Below are 19979 nucleotides of genomic sequence, written 5' to 3'. Positions count from 1 at the left end.
TTCTATCGGGCAGCACGCGTTGGTGGAGGCTCGTTTGACGATCAAGACGTGAGAATAGGCAAGAACGGTCATAAAACGGTCTCCGCGTCCATTCTATCGATAGAACGGACACAAAACGGTCCCGGACGACTTGGATTGGATCGAAACCTAAGCGCTGGGGCCAGAGAATTGAATTTTGATCCAATCCAAGTATTCCGGAGACCGTTTTGTATCCGTTCTTGACTATTCTCACGTCTTGACCGTCAAACGAGCCTCCACCAATCGCATGCGGCCCGATAGAACGGACCGCCTCCGTTCTGTGACAGACGCTTACAAAATAGCCCCCCCCCCCCCCCCCCAGCGCGGACGAACGAAACAGTGCTTTTTTTCAGTAGAACGGCGCGTGGCTGACGTCATAGCCGAATTAGACTTCGGGTTCGCCTATTGTGGCCAGCGCTGCACCGCAGTCCAACGACCACAGGTGTGCGTCCACTCGTAGCATGTATCACGCCACAGTTAACGTCGCTTTCCGCCTTATTTCTGTAGACCTTCTATACCTTTTTCTGATTTTATTTATTGTTTCAAGTGACAATACCTAAGCTTTTTTTTTTTCCTGACCAGAACCGAGCGAACAGCTGTGACCGAGATAATAGACGGCACATGCTGTTCCTATTTCTAGCGAACGAGTACTGCAGACGCAATAGCGTAAAACAATCGAAGTGCGGGTTTCGCGGTAAGAAATAAATATAATACAATGCACGTGACTGCATGAAACGCCCGCACCGTGTGACGTATTATTGTATTTTAGTATAATGTACTCATTCCAATCAGGCTGGCCTCCATGCATGTACGACGAAAAAAGGACTTTGTGGTGAATTTTCCTAAGGAGAACTTTGGTGCCGTGAGAAGCACATTAATAGTTTCACTTTTTGCGCGCACAAATGAGCAAGGACGAAAAGCGACGCGGACACAGCGCCGTTCACGCTCTTTCACATCAATGGATTTAGAGGCATAGCAATATAATAAGACGAATAAATAATTATTGCAGTTTTAGCCCGAAAACCACGATATGATTATCAGGGACGTCATATAGTGCAGGGAACCGCAAATTCTGACCGTCTGGTGTTCTTTACCGTGCACCTAATCTAAGTACACGCGTGTCTAGCAGTTTCGCCTCCATCGAAAATGCGGCTGCCGCGACCGGGATTCGATCCCCGCGACCTCCGGGTCAGACTCTTTCTCTCTTATTCTACCATGTTTGAAACCTGTAGTCATGGCGTGTGGCGCAATTGCCACAATGACGACGACAGCGGGTATGAGGCTGGCTAAAATTTTGCCCGCGTCCACTATATCTCTGGTCTATCGCGCAAAGAAAACTGATGCGCGCGCATGTGATCTGCGCATATCATCAGGTACTACGCCATGCGGACACGCCGCGGCGAATGATCTGAGAGATCGAAGTGCGCGCATAGAATGCACGCGAATTGGCTAGAGCATCATCGGGCTTGCTTTGCTGAGGAAGCTATACGTTCAATCGAGGTACGTAGTTCAATTTTTCTAATTCAAGCATCGCCACCGAACAATTCGATTATGCGCCTTTACTTGCCACAACTACGATATGTCTACGAAGCGCACGCTAGTATAATGTAATCTACTTAACAAAACACGTTGCAGGGAAAGTTGGTGATGAATTCTTATTTAAAATAGTTGGATAATTGGAGTAAGCACCCGTCCTGTCATGTGCACTTCTCTGTATTGTCCTCGTCAAATGTAGCGCTACAATATTTTAAATAAGAATATAATGTAACTGTTGGGGTTTTTACGTCTCAAAACCACGATTATGACTATGAGGGACGCCGCAGTGGAAGGCCCCGTAAATTTCAACCACCTGGGGTTCTTTAACGTGCACCTAAATCTAAATACACGGCCTCCAGCATTTCGAGTCTCTCGAAATGCGTCCGTCGCGGCCGGGATTCGATCCCGCGACCTTCGGTTCAGAAGTCGAGCACCGCAACGACTAGACCACCGTGGCGGGGCCACACGCTAGTGATGAAGGTTTCAGGTTAATTTTGACCTCCTGGGTTTCCCTAACGTGCACCAAAATCTTAGCACACGGGCGCTCTGGTGTTTCGCACCACTATAGTAATGTCCCTCACTGGCTGGGAATCGAACCCGCGTCCTTCTAGCTTTGCAGCTAAGCCACCACCGCGGCGGCATGTTACCGCGTAACATGTGCAACGTAGATATACGTAGACCTTTGTAGTGCATGATGCAGGCACGTAGCCAGGAATGTTTTTCGGGGGGGGGGGGGGCAGCTTAATTGTTCGAAAGAAAGTCTTTCCATGGCAAAAAGAAGAAAAGGTTGCCCTGGAATATAGAAGGTTGGACGAATTTCAGGGGGGGTGCCCCCCCCCCCCCCCCTTGCCTACGTGCCTGGCATGATGTATTGGCATCCATTGTGAACGATATCCTGTGGTATTGCAACGTTTCGGGCACGTTTCTCGGCTAGTTATATTTTTTATTTTACCCATTCATCCTTTTGAATTTAGTGATGACAGAGTATACCTGCAGTCAAAGAAGAAAGCACGATTACGAAGTGGAACTGTATATGCACCCCGTGTTTCTTTTTTTCTTTTTTTCAAACTCGCTTTCGCGAAATCGAAGCGAAAAGAAGAAAAGATAATAAATGTATATCGTGAAACGTGACGCGCGGGTCGTAAAAGTGTTCCTTTCATCTTGCGTCACGAAGTTTTTGCGGCTTCGTAAAAAGGCGAAAGCAAAACTACGACTTGCGGCGATTTTGCGACCTTTTGTAGTTCAACCGTATAAATAAGAAAAAAAAAAAAGAGAACTGACATGCAGTAGCATGTATTCACGAAAGACTCGGTGAAAGTGCACAGAATGCAGCCGTTAGAGTGGCTGTTCATTACTAGGATGTGTTCGAACCGTAATATTTCCGAATAGTTATGATATCTTGCCCGTGACACCACAGACTCTTGCGGCACTGATACTATAACACGGCAGCTTGTGGTGGGTAGAACGTGAAAAATAACCTCAAAGAAAATGAGTTAACAAACGAGATAGAACGAAACTAGTAGCACAGCTTTTTGGCCTAGTTGGAAACGGTTCGTCCTTGAGAAGCGCGAAAGAAACAAAGGGACTAAGAAGAGATACAGACCGGACAAGCACTTTCTAACAACTAGTTTTATTGAAGAAAACTCCGACTTCTTATCCTAACAGAACTGCGCAAAGTACATGAATATATTAGCGCGCATAGTGACACTTGTGAAAATGGCTAAACAATCACAAAAAAGCAGATAATAGTGATGTCTCTTTGTCAGTTATGGAGACGGAAGGATGACTTGCACAGTCGTCATTGTGCTGTGAAAGGAAAAAAAAAAAAGCTTCTACGATTTCCCTCGATGTTTGGTTATAATGTTTAAAAAGAGTGTCAATGTTTTCAAAGAAGGGTGTGCACTCGCATTCGTTGCAGTGAAGGGCGAGGTGTGTGTTAGGACGTCCTTTCAAACTTGTCATGTGCTCCCTTAATCTGGTGTTCACACACCTGCCCGTTTGACCCACATACACATGCACACACGTCATGGGAATTCTATATACCATCTTATTGTTGCATTCCACATACTTGCTTTTGTGTGCTATGGTGCAGTCTTTCCCACTTTGCTCGCTTTCATATTTTTTCTTTACTTTGGAGCACACACTGCCGATTTTTTTTTTTTACCGAAAATACTACATTTACGTCATATTTGCTTGCAACTTTTTTTAATTGATGGGAAAGGCCATGTACGTACGGAATTACACACACCTTTGAAAAGGAACCAATCTGCCTGTCCGTTTCACCTGCTGGTTGCTTGTCAAGTTTTAAAATTCTTCAGAAGTCGCCCGCATCGTGCGGGCGACTTCTGAAGTTTTCAACAAAACTAGTTGTTAGAAAGCGCTTGTCCGGTGTGTATCTCTTCTTAGTCCGAAGGAAAGATAACTTTTAAGGGCTCGCTTTTCTTTGTTAGACACAATATTAATGAGAACAAACAGACAATAATGCCAAGGAAAGTACAGGGGGCGTTATCTGTAACATTTAGGATATAAATGTGAAGAAAGTAAAGTGGACGAAAAGATAACTTGCCGCCGCCAGGGACCGAACCTGCGACCTTCGAATAACGCGTCCGATGCTCTACCACTGAGCTACGGCGGCGGTCATCCCCCCGTCCACTTTATGGCGTATATATGTGCATTTAAACCCTAGGAGTGTTAGTCAGCGCGGATCGCAGCCATGGCGGCGAGTGTGGAACACTCTTTTTTTCTGCCTTTTTGGCGTCACGTAGCACGTGATCTTTTTAAGAACTGGCAGCTGACCAATAATCCCTCGCATACTACCTGAAAGCATCAAGTATGCCAGAACGAGACCCTTGCTATGAATGAAGGAAAGATAATTTTTAGGGGCTCGTTTTTCTTTGTTAGACACAATATTAATGAGAACTAACGGACAATAATGCCAAGGAAAGTATAGGGGGCTTCTCAAGGATGAACGAAACTATTCTGTAAATACGTGGTATTTTCCGCTTAAACCAATGTCAAGTTTATGATATCACAAATCAAGCAAAGAAGAGAAAAAAAAAGGCTTTGCTAAAGGCATACAACTAGAGATACCGGGCAATGACATGCGGAAAGCTTAGCTCAACAGTAACTCATGAGTGGGCCCGTGTGTTCTGAGTGAGCTCTGACATAGCAGAATTTTTATGCGTGTAAATCCTTATAAAATAAATCAATTTTACCAAATTCTGCTTGAAGGATAGGTATTTTTTCTGAGAAACATTAAATATGAGAACGAATGTCTTACGCTTATAAACATTGAGAGTTAAAAAGATTGAATCCGTGCATCGAGAAATAAAAATATTTTCTCAATGCGAGGTGACCACGAAAAATATTTATTTGCGTACCTTCAAGGTCAGCATGGTGTAGGCAATAAATAAATAAATAAATAAATAAATAAATAAATAAATAGGCATAAAAGTTAGCATATGCGCAAACTGATGGTTGATTATGGCAAACGCTAAAGATATTCATAAAAAAATTGGCCGCGTATCTGCGTGCTTCGCTGCAAATGTCGTCTAAAGACGATAGAAGAGGCGCTGCGTGAGATATGGACGCCATCTGGCAATACGTCGGGAAACATGAGTGCTGTGTTGCGGGCTGGTAGTCCGGCGGTGACCACCGGTGGCGAAGACCGGCGGTGACCAACGCGACCGGCGGGGACGCCAGCCAGCCCGAACACGCGGTTTGGCGCGAAGCGCTGAAGCGGAGGAAACGTTCGCACTCAACGAGTACTCTCAACACACTCTTTTATTTACACGTCGCCTGCGTAAAACAGGAATGCCAGAGCGGCGCCCCATGGCATTCGTACAGTGCAATACAGAACCGAAACCGATACACAACAATGAGCTCGTGCAGAGGGCACGGAGGAAGGCAAGTTTCAGCGCAGTCGCATATTCAGCGCAGCTTAAGAAACTATAGGGTCTTTAGAATTACATATGTATGCATTTTCTATTAAAGGAACACACCACCTAATACTTACCTAGTGATATTGCGCCTCAGATATGCGTGATATTTACTTTTTGATCGACAAGGTTCACAAGTATGAACAGCCATACCAGTTCAAGATGGCTGGCCCTTGGGCAAGTGGTTCAACTTTTGCCGAGTGGCTGAATCGAGTGACGTGCCGACAAACAGAAAGACAGACCAAAATTTCTCCGTTGAAATATCCCAAGAAAGACTATCGTCTTTAAAAAAAGGAAAGTCCCATCAGAGGAAAAACTTCAAACAGGAAAGCGCAACTGCGAATAGACAGTGCGAAAATATGAATCAGGTGATATGTCTAAATTTTGACCCAAGATTGATTGTTTTGTGTCTGCCTTAAAGAGGACAGTTTCAAAGGGCACTTGAAGTGGGCTCAGTAAAAAAAAAAGAATAATAAAGAAACTGACTGTAATAAAATTACCAAAATTGCCTAAAATACGCCCATCACTCCAAGTCATAAGTAACTACCAATCCATGGAACCATACGAAACAAAATGGCTTAAGAGCATTATAGTGTAGGCTGTGCAATGAACTTGGACCTTTTCGCTGTCATGAATATAAAATATATCGCCTAAACACCAAAAATTGTCATTTTCGGAGGTCGCATTTCAGTTGAAATTTCATAAGATCAAAACATACTCATCGTTTTCAATTACCTTAGTTCACTGTGCTGGTTGATGTCTAAGGAAGCATGGTAAGTTTCATTGGAAAATAATGGTTTGTACAAAAGTTACGAGTTCTCGCGCAATGAAAAACAACTGAAAATCAGGTTTCGAGAAAAAAGAATGAAGTTTTCCAGACATGTCACTTTCTGTTTGAGGACAGTTTGAGGACAGTGTTTGAGAACCGGATAGACATAATTTTTTCTGCGCCACATTTTTGAATATTTGCAGATTGTTAATATGTCAAAAATGATTGTTTATTTTCTTTTTGTTAATAGAAAAACGTAATTTTAAAGGGTGGCAAGATACCTTAAACATTCCAATATCTGAAATAGTAACAATGAAATTTGCACGGTGTTCCATTCCGTCGGCGCTTTTTGATATTGCTCTGTTCAAAGCTGCGCTTGCGAACTATATTGTATAATTTGTTATAGTCCCTTTTTACACTTATATTTATATGCGAGTTACATTCCTTGCTGGAATGGCACATAACTGGCATCCGAACGGAATAAAAAGTAGGCGCGTTGCAAGCTGCGAAAGTTACGTAACTATAAAGTGATATTTCCACATCGCAGTGGCGACGACGGGCTCGCAGACGAAAAAAGACGCGGTAGTCGCGCGTCTGCATCAATCGATTGCTTGTCGCGCCGTCAGAAACAGAGAATAAAGGAAGCCCCACCACTCGCTGCCGCTTCAGAGAAGTGCGTACGTGCATGTGGTGTACGGGCACCAAGCGCGTGGGAAAACTTGGCCAATCTCCCGCGCTCGCGCCAAACTGCATGCGGGCTAGTGATTGGCCCGCATCTGTGTCGTCACGCGCGGTGGTTGGAAGTCTCGGTCGCGAACGCCTTTCTCACAACTTAACCAAATGTAAGCTGATGTTTGAAACATTAACAAATTGCTGCGTCACCTATTTTTAGCGCATTAATAAATAAACCTAAGTGTTGGCGTCATGTTAAAGTCAAACGTGGTATTTATTTTAGACTACAGAGGGCGCAACAAGCTGTAAGTGCCGCATTGCGTTCGCGCGCAGTGGTTATGTTTTGAAATGTGTGGTTTGTGGTTGCGCAACTAAGTTTATGTATGAGCTCCAGTCACGTGCCTCGTTCGACTCGAGGAGGAGAGAGACGGGTGAGGGTGGAAGAGCGTCTGCTTTTTTCGGTCAAGCGCACAAAACGTACGCACGAGCTCGGCAGACTAGTCGATTGTTATGGCTACGTGCAGATGGCTGCCAGCGTCGCCCCGCCGGAGATCGCGCCCCACGACTGTTCCGGCACCGAGGAACACGCACCTCGACTTCGCACGCTGAGGACCGTCGGCGGCTACGCAATCTACCCCGTGTTCGTGGTTTTTTGGCTACTGCGATGGCTGTGCACGAGTGTGTTCACTGTGTTGGTGTTTGTTTTCCGCGGCGGCCGCAGCGCTCACCACGGAGAGCGCCACTACGGCCATCTATCGGCGTCTATCGGCAGCTCGGACGCGATGGCGGCGTCCAGTGCGGAGCCCGACGCATCTCTGCTGATCCGACAGAAACAACACCACAAGCGGGCCTTCGACTTCATCTCCAAGGCGCTCAAGTATGACGAGGAGAATGACGGTGAGTCTGAGCAAGCCTCCTACCTCGTTAGTTTGAGGCTAATCTGCGATTAAGCCGCCGTACGGCAACCCAAAGTGCGAGTCGGTGGTTAGGGTTAGAGCCTAGTGGGGCATTCGCTCGCTCGCTCAGGAAATGTGCCTATCAGCTGGCTGACCTCTGTTGCACGTCTCTCCGGCCTGCTCGCTTCCTGAAAAACCGTCTGCGAGCGTGGTAGACGAAGGATATACGTCATGTTGCGCCGTTCAAAGTGCGTCAATGCTTCGTACGAAAAGAATAATCAAAAGCGTTGGGTAACTTTCGGAGAGGAACGCTTTGACGAGCTGCTAGCGTTGACAAGTTCTTGTCAAGTCGAGCTCAAGGTTCCAAACCTCCGTCGCCTTTTCGGAAACGCTTTTTGCTCGGCCATGCGAGACCCTCGCTTTGACGCTGAGGGCAAAAAACAGTTCAGAAGAACAGTAACGATTGAGCACAGCGCGACAAAGTGTATGGGAGGAGCGCTTGAAACTGGAGAAAAAGAAAAAGTCGCTTACTGTCGGCAGCGCTCGCCTATTGCACTGTACGCCCAGTGAAATGCTCCGTTGAGGAAGTTTCCTGCCGCACCTGCGTATACGATGTCTTTTATTTCGTCTTATTTACTTGTTTTAGACGCTGTGTTTTCAGTTTTTGCTTTTCAGTTTCTGGCGTTGTCGTACTCCTCCTGCGCCTCTTTTCTCGTCCCCTCAAATTTTAGTTTTTTTACAGAAAAACTCAACTCCTAATGGGTCGAGTCAGTCGCGTTTTTCGGAGCTGCTGGCGTCTTTTGTGCGCGCCGTTTTCAAAAATCACTTTGCCTTGAAGGCGTGTTCGCAGGTCTGGCGAGTTTTCTTTTTCATCTTTCTCCATAAGCTCACAGTTAACCTTATAGCTTCCTACGCGTTTGGTTATATTTAAAAGAAACTCGCGACGCCCTTTTCCTTTGTAGTACTTTTTCAGAGAGTACCTTCTAGTTCCCGGCTCCACTTAAGCACTACAATACATTCACAGTATACTGGAATTGTAGGACACTTGCTGGCGTTCTTTTTTGGCGCGTAGTAGGCGGCACCACTAATCTCTCTCCTCGTTACGGCTTCCTCCTCTTTTTTTTATCCAATGCCGAAGACCAACAAGCGCAGATCGGCTGCTGACCTCCTAATACTCGATGTCAACGGCCTGTGCCTGATGGCGCATTGATTTATTTCCACTCGCAGTGGTTATCATTTGCTCCGCAGCTCGCAAATAGCAGACGATATTCTTTTTAAGGCCTGTACTCCGTGCACAGTTTAGCGGTGGCGCTACTGTCGAGGCACCCTTAGTTGCATCAGTGTTGTTGCGCCGTCTGTCGGCGGCCCCGCAGTCTTGTTGGGGTTCGCTTTGGCAGCACGCTCGCTACCCAGCGTAACCTTCGGTTGTTTCTTGTTGTTTTGTCGCGGGATCGCATCTTCTGCAGAGAGAAGCAGTTCGTGATTTCTTTAGTTTGTTTGAGCCTTCTTTTGCGGCGTCCGTTACGGCGGCTTCGGATGCGCAGCTAACCTTGTTCGCTGCACGAACACGCGAAGTTACGCTGCTTGAGCCGTGTTTGGGGGTGGGCGGTTGGTTTTGGAGCCTCGTTTGTTGTATGTGTGTTTATAGTACGCCGGAGTTTTTAACGGTATGGGCTGGCGAGAGTGTGGAAGATGTGCGGTCTCACCCACAGCAAGGCACGCCTTCGCGCATGCGTCGATCGGTTTGAAGAAAGTGTCGTGACTGTTGCGTTGAGGTCGGTCGGCGTGGCGACGCCGAAAGAATCGTTTCGAATCAGCCGTTTTCGCTTTTTCAGGGTCGGCATTTGAAAGTGGAGTCGGCGAGCTGAGCTTTTGCAGTGCCTGATCCGAGATGGTGTTTGTTGAAGCGCGAAGTCTACTTCCCACAATAAGCGACTCTTAGGAGGTTCTGTTATCGTTTTTTTTTTTCTTGTTGTGCCTGCGGTGTTATCGGAAGCTACCTTCCGTAGCTCAAGAGTTCGATAAGGAATCATGTCGGGCTCAGCTTCTTGAGCAGCTTTCGCGTCGCACTTTTTTTGTAGTATGCGACGTTAATGAGAACTGACAGACAATCAATCCAAGCAAAATATAGGAAATATAGGCGGATGTTATTTGTAGTAATTACGATATAAGTGCGAATAAACTGAAGTGGACGACAAGACAACTTGCCACCGGCAGGGACCGAACCCGCAATCTTCGAATAATGCGTCCGATGCTCTACGAATTGAGCTACGGCGGCGGTCGACCTCCCGTACACTTTATTCGGTGTATATATATGCATTTAAACGTTCTGCTCAGAGAAGATACACGTTTCCTGTCTTTTAGGCACAGTTCGTGACGCCAGCAGTCTCTTCACGTGACGTCAAGAGGCAGTAAGCTCTCGATTGGTCCATATACGAGGGACAGGGGCGTAGCGAAGGGGGGGGGGTGGTTGTCCCGAAATTTTTCAATTTTGCTCTCGTATATATACACGCACACATACACACGCACGCACGAACATACGTTAAGTATGGTTGAACCCCCCCCCCCCCCCCCCGAAAAAATTTTCTGGGTACGCCCCTGACGAGGGATATCAGTTCTGAATTGTTTCCCCTGCTTCGCCGTGCAGTCGCACGTCCGTTCTGCCTTGTCACACACAACTATCTTCCACCGCCAACTGATTTCACTTCGTTTTGCGCGTTTTCGACTGCGCAAGCAGAGATAACAGCGTGCAGTCGAGAAGCGCGAAATCCTGATGGGCCCCACGCTTAGTACTGACGTTGTCCACGTGTTTCATAAAGAAATAAATGGCGAGGGGCAGATAGCACGTCTAGGAATGGTTGTAAAAGCGAGAAAGAAACCACGCTCTCGTCTTTGAACTCGGAGGGGTTTAGGGACCCTTTAATTAATAATAATTGTTGGTGTTTAACGTCCCAAAACCGCGATATGATTATGAGAGACGCCGTAATGGAGGGCTCTGGAAATTTCGACCACCTGGGGTTCTTTGACGTGCACCGAAATCTAAGTACACGGGAGCGACCCTTCAATGGTGTTTTGAATATCCATGGCATTCTACAGTGGAGAACAAAGGCCGCGGGTTCGATTCTCTGCCACATTACATAAAAACAAATGCCGAAAAAAATTCAGTCTCTGTGCAACGTATGTAGTCGTTGCATTCTACGGTGCTGACATGTTGTTTTAGGAACTATGGGGAGATTCAACCTTGCGACCAGTGATGTAAGGAAGGACACAATTTAATCGTATAAGATAGTGAAGACGTGTTGATTAGCTACAAGAGGGTTAGCCGATATTAGAGCTAGGCAGAAGGATTGAGTTGCGCATGCCACGTAAACTGTAACAATGTTTATACCACAAATGTCGATCCGTGGATCAGGTGACAGGTTGTCATAGTGACAGATTGGTTGTCAGGGGCAGAAAAACACAGTGGATGACCGCAGGGAATTAAACGGAATGATAAGGTTAGAACGTTTGGGTCATAAGATGGGAGCATGCGCAAAGCAAGCTTAATTGGAGATGTCTGGCAGATAGCGTTTGCCCTACATCAGACGCGAATAGGCTGACGACGATGCAATGGAAACCAGATCCAGATTCCTATGTAGAAGCCATCCACGTAGCCCACTGTATAACAGCTTCCGGACGCAATAGCCTCATCAGTCTAGACGTACGTGTAATAGAGCGGCATGTAATCACCGAATGCATGGCCTAGTGATGGGAATATCTGCTACAGTATATTGCGTTGCGAGGGATCTGTGGCTGATGGCCCCCAGTGTCGTTTCATTTATTACTTTGACCGTTCAGGCGTTGCAGAAGGGAATGCATGACAAGAAATATACAGTTAAAATAAAGATACAACGTAAGCCGATTGCTTAGTGCAGGTAAACACAAAATGCAGGTTTTAATACAGATGTATATTCGATAGAGACAGTGAAAGTGGGCAGGTGATTTCAAGCCGTGCTAGCTAGTACTGGGAAAAAAATGATCCAGAGTTCTGACTAGTTCTTGAATACCGCAACACCAATTTTGTCTGTGATTCAACATGCGGTAACACGTAGTTGGGAGAAATCGATTGAAATTTACATTAGTGGAATATATGTTATGTGGCTAAGCCAGCAATGGCTGACATTTTTTTTTTATTTGTAAAACTGGAGCAGTTCACTAGTAGTTCGCTGTAGTCAACCTGCTATATACAGAGAGGTTCTGAACGGCATATAACAATGAAGCGTGAAAGTTATTGGACACGAGTCCGAGATACTAGATGCGTACTCAAGTTGTAGTTGTAAGCAGGAGATAGCGTATCGTCGGGCGGCGCGTAGGTCGGCTTTATACGTCGATATCTTGTGGCTGCATTGTGTAAGTCTTCTTGTTTTTCGATTGTATCGACTTATCGCCCATCGCAACGAGTGGCCCATACTAGCGATAACGTGCAAGCGCTGCGTTGCGCCGTCCAACGAATATTAGACGGTGAAAACAATCGTTGCGTCGTCTACAGCTGTGTTCTTCCTGTATTTTTACGCACCCAGCCTGTGTATACACATTGACGTTATCGTTTACGTCAGTTGTAAACTCTGACGTGATGGTTGCCTCGATATTGGGACAGTACCGAGTCGAGAAGCTGGCTTATCGGGAAGCGTGGGAGGCACTACGGCGGACGCGTCTTCGCGCCGTGCGACGAGCCGATAACGCTGATAAGATTCGAGAATAGACGAAGTGTTGTCAAGGCGAAGTGTCAAAGCTTGTCCAGGCTTGTCTGAAAAGTTGAGTTTCTCTGAACTGGTACGTTTCTCCGAGGCGGTTGTTTGCAGGGTTCTGAGTTCCGGGTAGTGGGTCGAGAAATACACGTATAATGCGTACGTGTGTGCAGAAAAAATGATTCCAAAAGACAATTAGGCCAGGAAAAGTATAGGAACGTGAATTGTGGTCTTTAACGCTAGCGTAGTCATTGTGACGTAAATTGATATGAATTGAAAGTGGGCCGAAAATAACCTCTTCCCTCGGCGAGATCCGAAACCACAACCTTCGAATTACGCGTCCGTCGGATTCATTTTGTTGTGTCGGACAAAGAAACGAGCCCCTCCAATAAATTCCCCTTCGATCATACATACATACATACATGCATACATACATACATGCATACATGCATACATGCATACATACATGCATACATGCATACATGCATACATGCATACATGCATACATACATACATACATACATACATACATACATACATACATACATACATACATGACTTCAGAAATATGGAGGTATCTATAAATTCCGGATATCTCTATTGGGGGAAAAAAGGCAACGCCAAAATGGCGATAGGCAGCCATTTTGCATATTGGTAACGACAGGCGAAGGTAGCACACAGGCCCTGAAATTAAATGCACGGGATAGACGTGGATTGACATTGTGTGGTAATCAGTAGAACGAAAGATGTCTCAACCGACACCGATGACCCTTTCTTAGCCGCCACATGTTCTTTCGTGTCATTATTTATTTATTTATTTATTTATTTATTTATTTATTTATTTATTTATTTATTTATTTAATTTTTGGCGTTAGGCTTCATCCGACTATTGAAGACTAGACAATTGCGCCAAAGAATGCATAGCGGCCTATAATTGTTCTCGTTAATTGTAGTTTAATAATAAAGACATCAATTGGAATGAACGAAAGTGGGGCGAAACATCGCCCTTTCCGTCGGTAAGATCTGAAGCCACAGCCTTCGAATTTACGGAAAGTTTGATTTTTCGCCCACTTTCGTTCATTTCAATGTAATTAACTATTGCTATACGTTACAGTTAAAGGCAAGAATTAATGGTCCCTTATTCTTTCCCCGGCGTAATTGTCTCCTGGATTCGTTTGGTTGTGTCGAACAATGAAACGAGCCCCTCGAAAAAAAAAAAAAGAATTCCCTTCTTTCTATAAGTCAAGTACAATGTTACGAGTCTCTCTAAACCGCTTTTCGCTCAAATCCGTAATAAGCGTAGTCAACCGAGATAGCCTGGCTGAGACGATCTTTTTTTTAGCCTTGGATTAATTAGGTTGATAACAGTGGTCGGTGGCGCGACCAGCTTTAGCGCTTGAATATTTCTTTCGCAGTGCCCGTCTGTGTGTGTGTATATATATATATATAGACGTAATTACCGGCTGGGAAGATGGGTACCGCCGGAGGAGCGTCATTAAAGATGGCTGCGACGGCTGCGTTTCGTTGGCTGCTTCTTCCGAAGCTCCTATTGCTGTAATGGAGTGCAAGTGTAACCTGGTTTCCCGACCGTTCAGTCATCGCTTATCAGACGGCTCCGGCAGACCCCTCGCGGTAACCAGGTGGACGCAAAGGAAAATGCTCGTAGGGGGCATTAATATAGCCAGCGCGGCTTTGGCGGAACGAAGTAAGGAAAACAGCTCGTGTGGTTGCGTTTAGATGCGCGACTGTGAAAAAAAAAAAAAAAAGCTGCAGGTGGTCTATGTTAATCCAGACTGTCCCACATCGCTCGTAGTCGTAACGCAACTGTTCAGTGTTCCTGCATGCTGCTTGCAGGTTGAGTCCTGCAGCAAAAGTTCCTGTTCTTATTGAACGCATGACCAGGATTTGGGGACATATGCACGTACCGCCATCTCTCGTCGGTGACTGCGGTGGCCTGCCGTCACTGAATGGGAAATAGGCGAAAAAAATTCTATCTGTTGAAAAAAGTTCGTTGTCAAAAACAACTCCCGGTTCTATACAGTAGAGACTTATTTGAACATTCTCTTAAAATTACAGTGTCTCACCACAAACAGCGCGGCTTCCCGGAGTGTTTAAAATTTTACAATGGTGCCCCATGTGTTTCTAATGGGCGGTGTTCAATTGTCCTGGGGAGCCACACGCTTTGCAGTGCAATACTGCAATTTTACCAAAACGTTCCAGTTGGTCCCTACTGTATAGAACCCCGAGTCGTTTTTGATAGCTTGTTTTTTTTCAAGAGATATGATTTTTTTCGCCAATTTGCCATTCAGTTATGGCAGGACGCCGTTGCTACCGCCAAGAGATGGCGCCACGCATAAATGTCCCCAAATGCTGGGAATGTATACGCAAACATATTTTCCTGCGTCATCTGTGTAGTAATCATGTGTGCTATATATTCGCCTATTGTACATCTGGGAATTCATTATAAATATGTACGCTAATATTCGGGCGACACATACTCGGTATGTATCGTTTATCCTCTCAAGACTAGCCGCAGTGGTCTTGAGACAGCAGTCAAGCACCATAGTGGTTATTGTGCTTGACTGCTGACCTGGAGGTCGCGGCATCGAATCCTGGCCGCGGTGACCGAATTTAGATGGAGGTAAAATGCTACGAGCTAGCGGACATAGATTTAGTTTCACGCTAAAGAACCCGAGGTGGTCGCAATTTCCGGAGCCCTCCACTACGGCGTCTCTCATAATCCTATCTTGGTTTTGGGACGTAAAACCCGAACAATTATCTCCTATCATGATCTGAACTGCTATCGACACTGTTTTGTCTGGTAAGTGTTCTGAGGGGCTCTGTCGTGCTGCCTAAAATCAACTTACTTTCTATCCCAAGAAAAAAAAAAAGCATCCCGCGTTCCAGCTGCTGAAATAAAGCTGACTAAGTTGACTGTCTTGCGCTTCAAAATTAAAAGAAAAGTATCGAAACAAAAATAATCCACTAGCCAACCCTGATCGCGTTTGCTGCAACGATGGAATCGTTTTCGCTGCAAGCCCCGCTTCATACGACGTCTCTTTTCATACGTTTCCTCGTACCTCCCGTTTCACGGAGAGGGAGTGGGCCACCCTTTCCTGTGCTTTTACATTGTCTTATATCAAGAAATTCCACTGTTCAGTTCATAACAATGTTATTGCTCTTCTGGTATGGAAGACAACGTGCGACATTTGGCCATATAAATGTATGCCCTGGGGCAAGTCTGCTTTGGAGACCGCAAGCGTTCCCTGGGCAAGTTGCCAGCTATTCTCGATTCTATGGCTCGGATGCACAGTGTATAATGCATTCCGTTTACTCTTGTAAGCTCTGAAGTCCCTTATTTTATATTTAAATATTCTTGAGGGAGAAAATGGAGTTGTGGCCGCTGCCATGAGGCACAAAAAAAAATAAATAAAGAACGTACACTCCTTTAAAAAATCACTTTCGGTCTGTCGATTTTCTGTGGAGATTCGGTAGCCTTGCGCGAACTTTTTCATTTCTATTTTTTTAGGAACACATTGTTGTATATCCTGACCATTTTAAAAAGGAGTTAAGTAGACCAGTTTAGACTCAGTCAAAGTGTCTGACGTCACGGCCACCTCTTTCGGGAACTAGGGGAAGTAGCCACGTGACTCGTAGTTTTTTTTTGTTTTTTTGTTTACCAAGGCTATATGTTCGCAGTAAGTGCGACAGACAGAGGTCCGGAACCTTCTTTCTGTGGCAGTTCAAACGCAGTCAATTAGCACTATGCAAATTATTGATTTCATTACTTGTTGAAAATATCAGTTTCAATATTTCCGCAAATACTTTATTGGTCAGGATTCACAAGGAGCTCGCCACGGTGGTCTAGTGGTTATGGTGCTCGACTGCTGATCCGAAGGTCGCGGGATCGAATCCCGGCCGCTGCGGCCGCATTTTCGGTGGAGGCGTAAATGCTTAAGGCCCGTGTGCTTAGATTTAGGTGCACGTTAAAGAACCCCAGGTGGTCGAAATTTCCGGAGCCCTCTACTACGACGTCTCTCATAATCATATCACGGTTTCGGGACGTAATACCACAACAATTATCGTTACATTATCTTCGTACACCCATAGTCAAAACCAGAATTGCCATCTCCTCATCTGACTGGATCTTTAGTCTCTAATAACTGCTGAAATCATGCGCACCTGTTTAACAGGGCGTAGCAGCTGCTCTACTGCGCATGCGTGACATACAAAGCTCAAGCTGCGTGGCGTCTGCCACCTGCGTCCGCGCGCACCGACAGTCAGACGCTGGCGGCCATTATAAATTGGAAATGTCACTTTTTGCTTGAATGATGGTATTTTTTTTTTTGGTTTCCTTTAACTGAACCGTTTATTGGCGGTGTTCGCGAAATCAGCCTGTACGGAGCAGACATCCTTAAAAAGAAATAAAATAAAGCCAGACGATGCTTCGTTGGCTTTGCGAGCTCCCGCCGTGGTAACTACAGGTAACGTTCGAAACTATATAAACGGGGTCGTGCGGTCATTGACCTCCCCTGCATTACAAAAAAAAAAATGTAAATGTTCGCCCCGTTCGGTTGGTGTGTACCTGGTGCACGATAAACGTGGGTCGTATAATGATTTCGGACTTCCGCGAAATATTGCAGCTCCGCTGCCTCTTCTTTTTCTTTTTCCTTCAAAGGAAACCACCCCAAAAGGCTTGGTTCGGCTGGTCACGATGTTCGCCGCCGTCGTTTTGGCAAATCGAACTGAAAGGATTCAGACTTTCGGGATGGTTTATGGAAATATCTCCCTGCGGAAACGTGCCCGATCGCGCCGACTTGCAATTTTATTTGCGATTCTTGGCCGGCACCATCCTGGGAATTTACACTGATTTCTGAATTTTGTGCATTGTGACGAAAAGGTAACAACGTCACGAAACGCACAATGCATATAGGCACAACAATTTTCACGCGTATGAGTCCACTATATTGCCGTTCAATTAGATGTTGCAGATGCAAAACATCAATGTTAACATTTAAGCCCAAGATGACGGCACTATACGCAACAGGAAAATAGTCTGCATATTTAAGACGACAGACTGTTCCATGACGCGCCTTAAGTTACACCGTCTAAACGTGCAGAGACCAGCAGACACCCATTAAGCACTAAATGTGGAATATTTTTTTCCCCCGAATTGTAACATGCATGTTTTGCAAGTTCGCAGCTTGAAGTTTGTAAATTGCAATCGGTATTCCAAAATAATTGGGGCTGGGCTGAAATGTTCCGCATGAAGTATCGATAAGTCCATATGTTTGCCGTATATTTCTTAAACAGAATAGAGATTTCATATGTTTATAAGATATTTTCATAATAATCGTATAGAATTAAACATTAGGGATTATTGGAATGGCGTATAGAACGCTCAGTTAGGGACGTGTGATCATGATTAGTGACAAATATTAAAATCGATATGCGTATCTGAATTTACTCACGAAGTAATGCCCACTTTATAGAACGATTAATTTCGAAGCTTAGAATTGTGCTGTCGCACACAGCTATTAATGATGCATGTCTAAATTATTGCGACTGAAAATGTCACAGGCGTAAATTATGGGCGCGATAACGAAGGGCGAACAGTCCAGACGAATACTGTCACGCAGGTTAATTAACTGCCTGGTTATATGGATGCGTTAAGACGCTAATTAGCCACCCGCGGCGTGACTGCATATGACTTTGCCTAATTGCAACAGCTTCACACGTCACACGTTACAATTGTCCAAGCGGTATTTAAGACAAATGAAGACCACTCGCCAAGGGGGCTTCAAGCACATCACGAGAATCCATTGCCACCTTTATTTTTTACGAGCAACAAATGAAGACTTAGCTTCACATTGTAAACAACAAAAATAATAAAACCCTATTGGAAATAGAGGTATGGTGCATATCAAGATTAATAATAATAATAAAAAAACAATTTCACGAGCAACGTACATGAATGGGAGGATCACTTGACATTTGTATTATTCACTTCTGATTTGCCGTCTTATATGTTTTAATTTCCAAGGCGAAAGCCTTAGGTACCTCATCAAAGGCGAAACGTGGCCGTCGGCGTCATCACAAACGATGCAAAAAGTCACGTGATAAGAGATTCACGCTTATGACGTCATCATGGCGTCACAGCTTGCCAGGATTGGCGACGTCATTATGACTACGCGATGACGTCATCATGACGTCACAGAACACGACGTCGTCGCACGACATCGTCGCTTGGTCAAACGTGCGCCGATCACGGAGGCAGTGCCCGAAAACCGCGTGAAGTGCAGAAAGCTGCGTTGCTTCCGATCCCGGAGGCACTGCTATGCCAAGTTAAGTGCAGAGAGCTTTAGTGGGAGGAGGGGGGGTTGAAGATCAATAAAATAGATTGAAAGAAGCTAAAGGAGATGGCTTTCGCCTTCAAGTCGTCTTATGCGAAAGCCATATGGACTCTGTGAGCTTTCCTCCCCCCCCCCCTTTTTTTTTTGCTTTGAGAAAAGGGGTGAAGGTATCAACCGGCAGTTTTCGAGCAACTAGGAATATAAATGAACGTTTAATCATGAAAACAACACATTGCTCAGTCTGTACGAGACCTTGTGCTTGAATCGGCAGGCCAATATCGATTCATGTGCATGGACTGTATATGTAGTCACTCCCCATGACAAGCATTTGCAGCAGGTGCATCAACATATCCTTGTTCACATAGGCACGTGTGGGCCATGTGGCTCCGTGCAAAGCAGCAAACTGCGTTGCACTAGCGTTTATTTACATTTTTCTTTTTGCGGATGAAACGAATGGTTTGTCTTACATATTCAGGAGAACAACGCTGGAAGATGCAGGCCCATGGCAAGAACACGAAACAAGACGGGTTTTTGCGTTTCTCTTCTTTTATGAGCCGGTGATGCAGTAACATTAATCGTTTCACATTTGTGGCGCCTTTCGTCTAGGAAAGATACCGCATGCCGGCATTTCAAATCGGCAAGGTGTGCTGCGTCTTACACATCATCGTAATTTCTTTTCTTTTTTTTTCCCGGAAGGGGTTCGTCGTGGTGAAGTAATACGTTTTAATGAAATGTCAAACCACTACGTCTTCGCGATGGTGCCCGAGAACGGGTGTTTATTAAAACCATAAAGGACTATAGACGTCATTTTTTTTTCTGCGCGTACTTTCTTATACCATCTTGACATGTTGTTTGTGCAGCGATTCAATGATGCATCGAGCCATTGTGTGAACACTATGGCGTGATATTTTGCGCATGCGCGTTTTTTTTTTTTTTGCATTGTCTTATATTACGCGCGCCTCGTGAAACGAATGGGCGGGAAACGGAGAAACACTTGCGGCAGTTGATGACATCTTCAACAGGCGTGGCGATCACCTGGGATTGTTTTAGATCACGGCGGTGTTTTTCCG

General features: G+C 45.3%; 2 protein-coding genes across 5 annotated transcripts in view; both read left to right on the top strand.

Moving 5' to 3' along the window:
- LOC119401829 (fructose-2,6-bisphosphatase TIGAR) overlaps positions 1 to 19979 on the top strand; it is a 430132-nt gene that overhangs the window by 104876 nt on the left and 305277 nt on the right. The gene's annotated exons all lie outside the window — the stretch shown is intronic.
- LOC119401827 (spastin) overlaps positions 1 to 19979 on the top strand; it is a 104893-nt gene that overhangs the window by 17774 nt on the left and 67140 nt on the right. Inside the window, exons 1-2 of one of the 4 annotated variants that reach the window (XM_037668817.2) lie at positions 1471 to 1518; positions 7458 to 7830. The exons of 2 other annotated variants lie outside the window; for them this stretch is intronic. In XM_037668817.2, the coding sequence (XP_037524745.1) occupies positions 7458 to 7830 (373 nt within the window). In that variant the 5' untranslated portion in view covers positions 1471 to 1518. Of the gene's footprint in view, positions 1 to 1470; positions 1519 to 7457; positions 7831 to 19979 lie in introns of those variants that run through there. One more of the 4 variants, XM_049418394.1, reaches the window with a different exon arrangement.

Source organism: Rhipicephalus sanguineus, chromosome 8, assembly GCF_013339695.2.
Source record: "Rhipicephalus sanguineus isolate Rsan-2018 chromosome 8, BIME_Rsan_1.4, whole genome shotgun sequence".
NCBI lineage: Eukaryota > Metazoa > Arthropoda > Arachnida > Ixodida > Ixodidae > Rhipicephalus > Rhipicephalus sanguineus.
The sequence above is the reverse complement of the archived record's forward strand: the minus strand, read 5'-3'. Positions and strand labels throughout refer to the sequence as shown.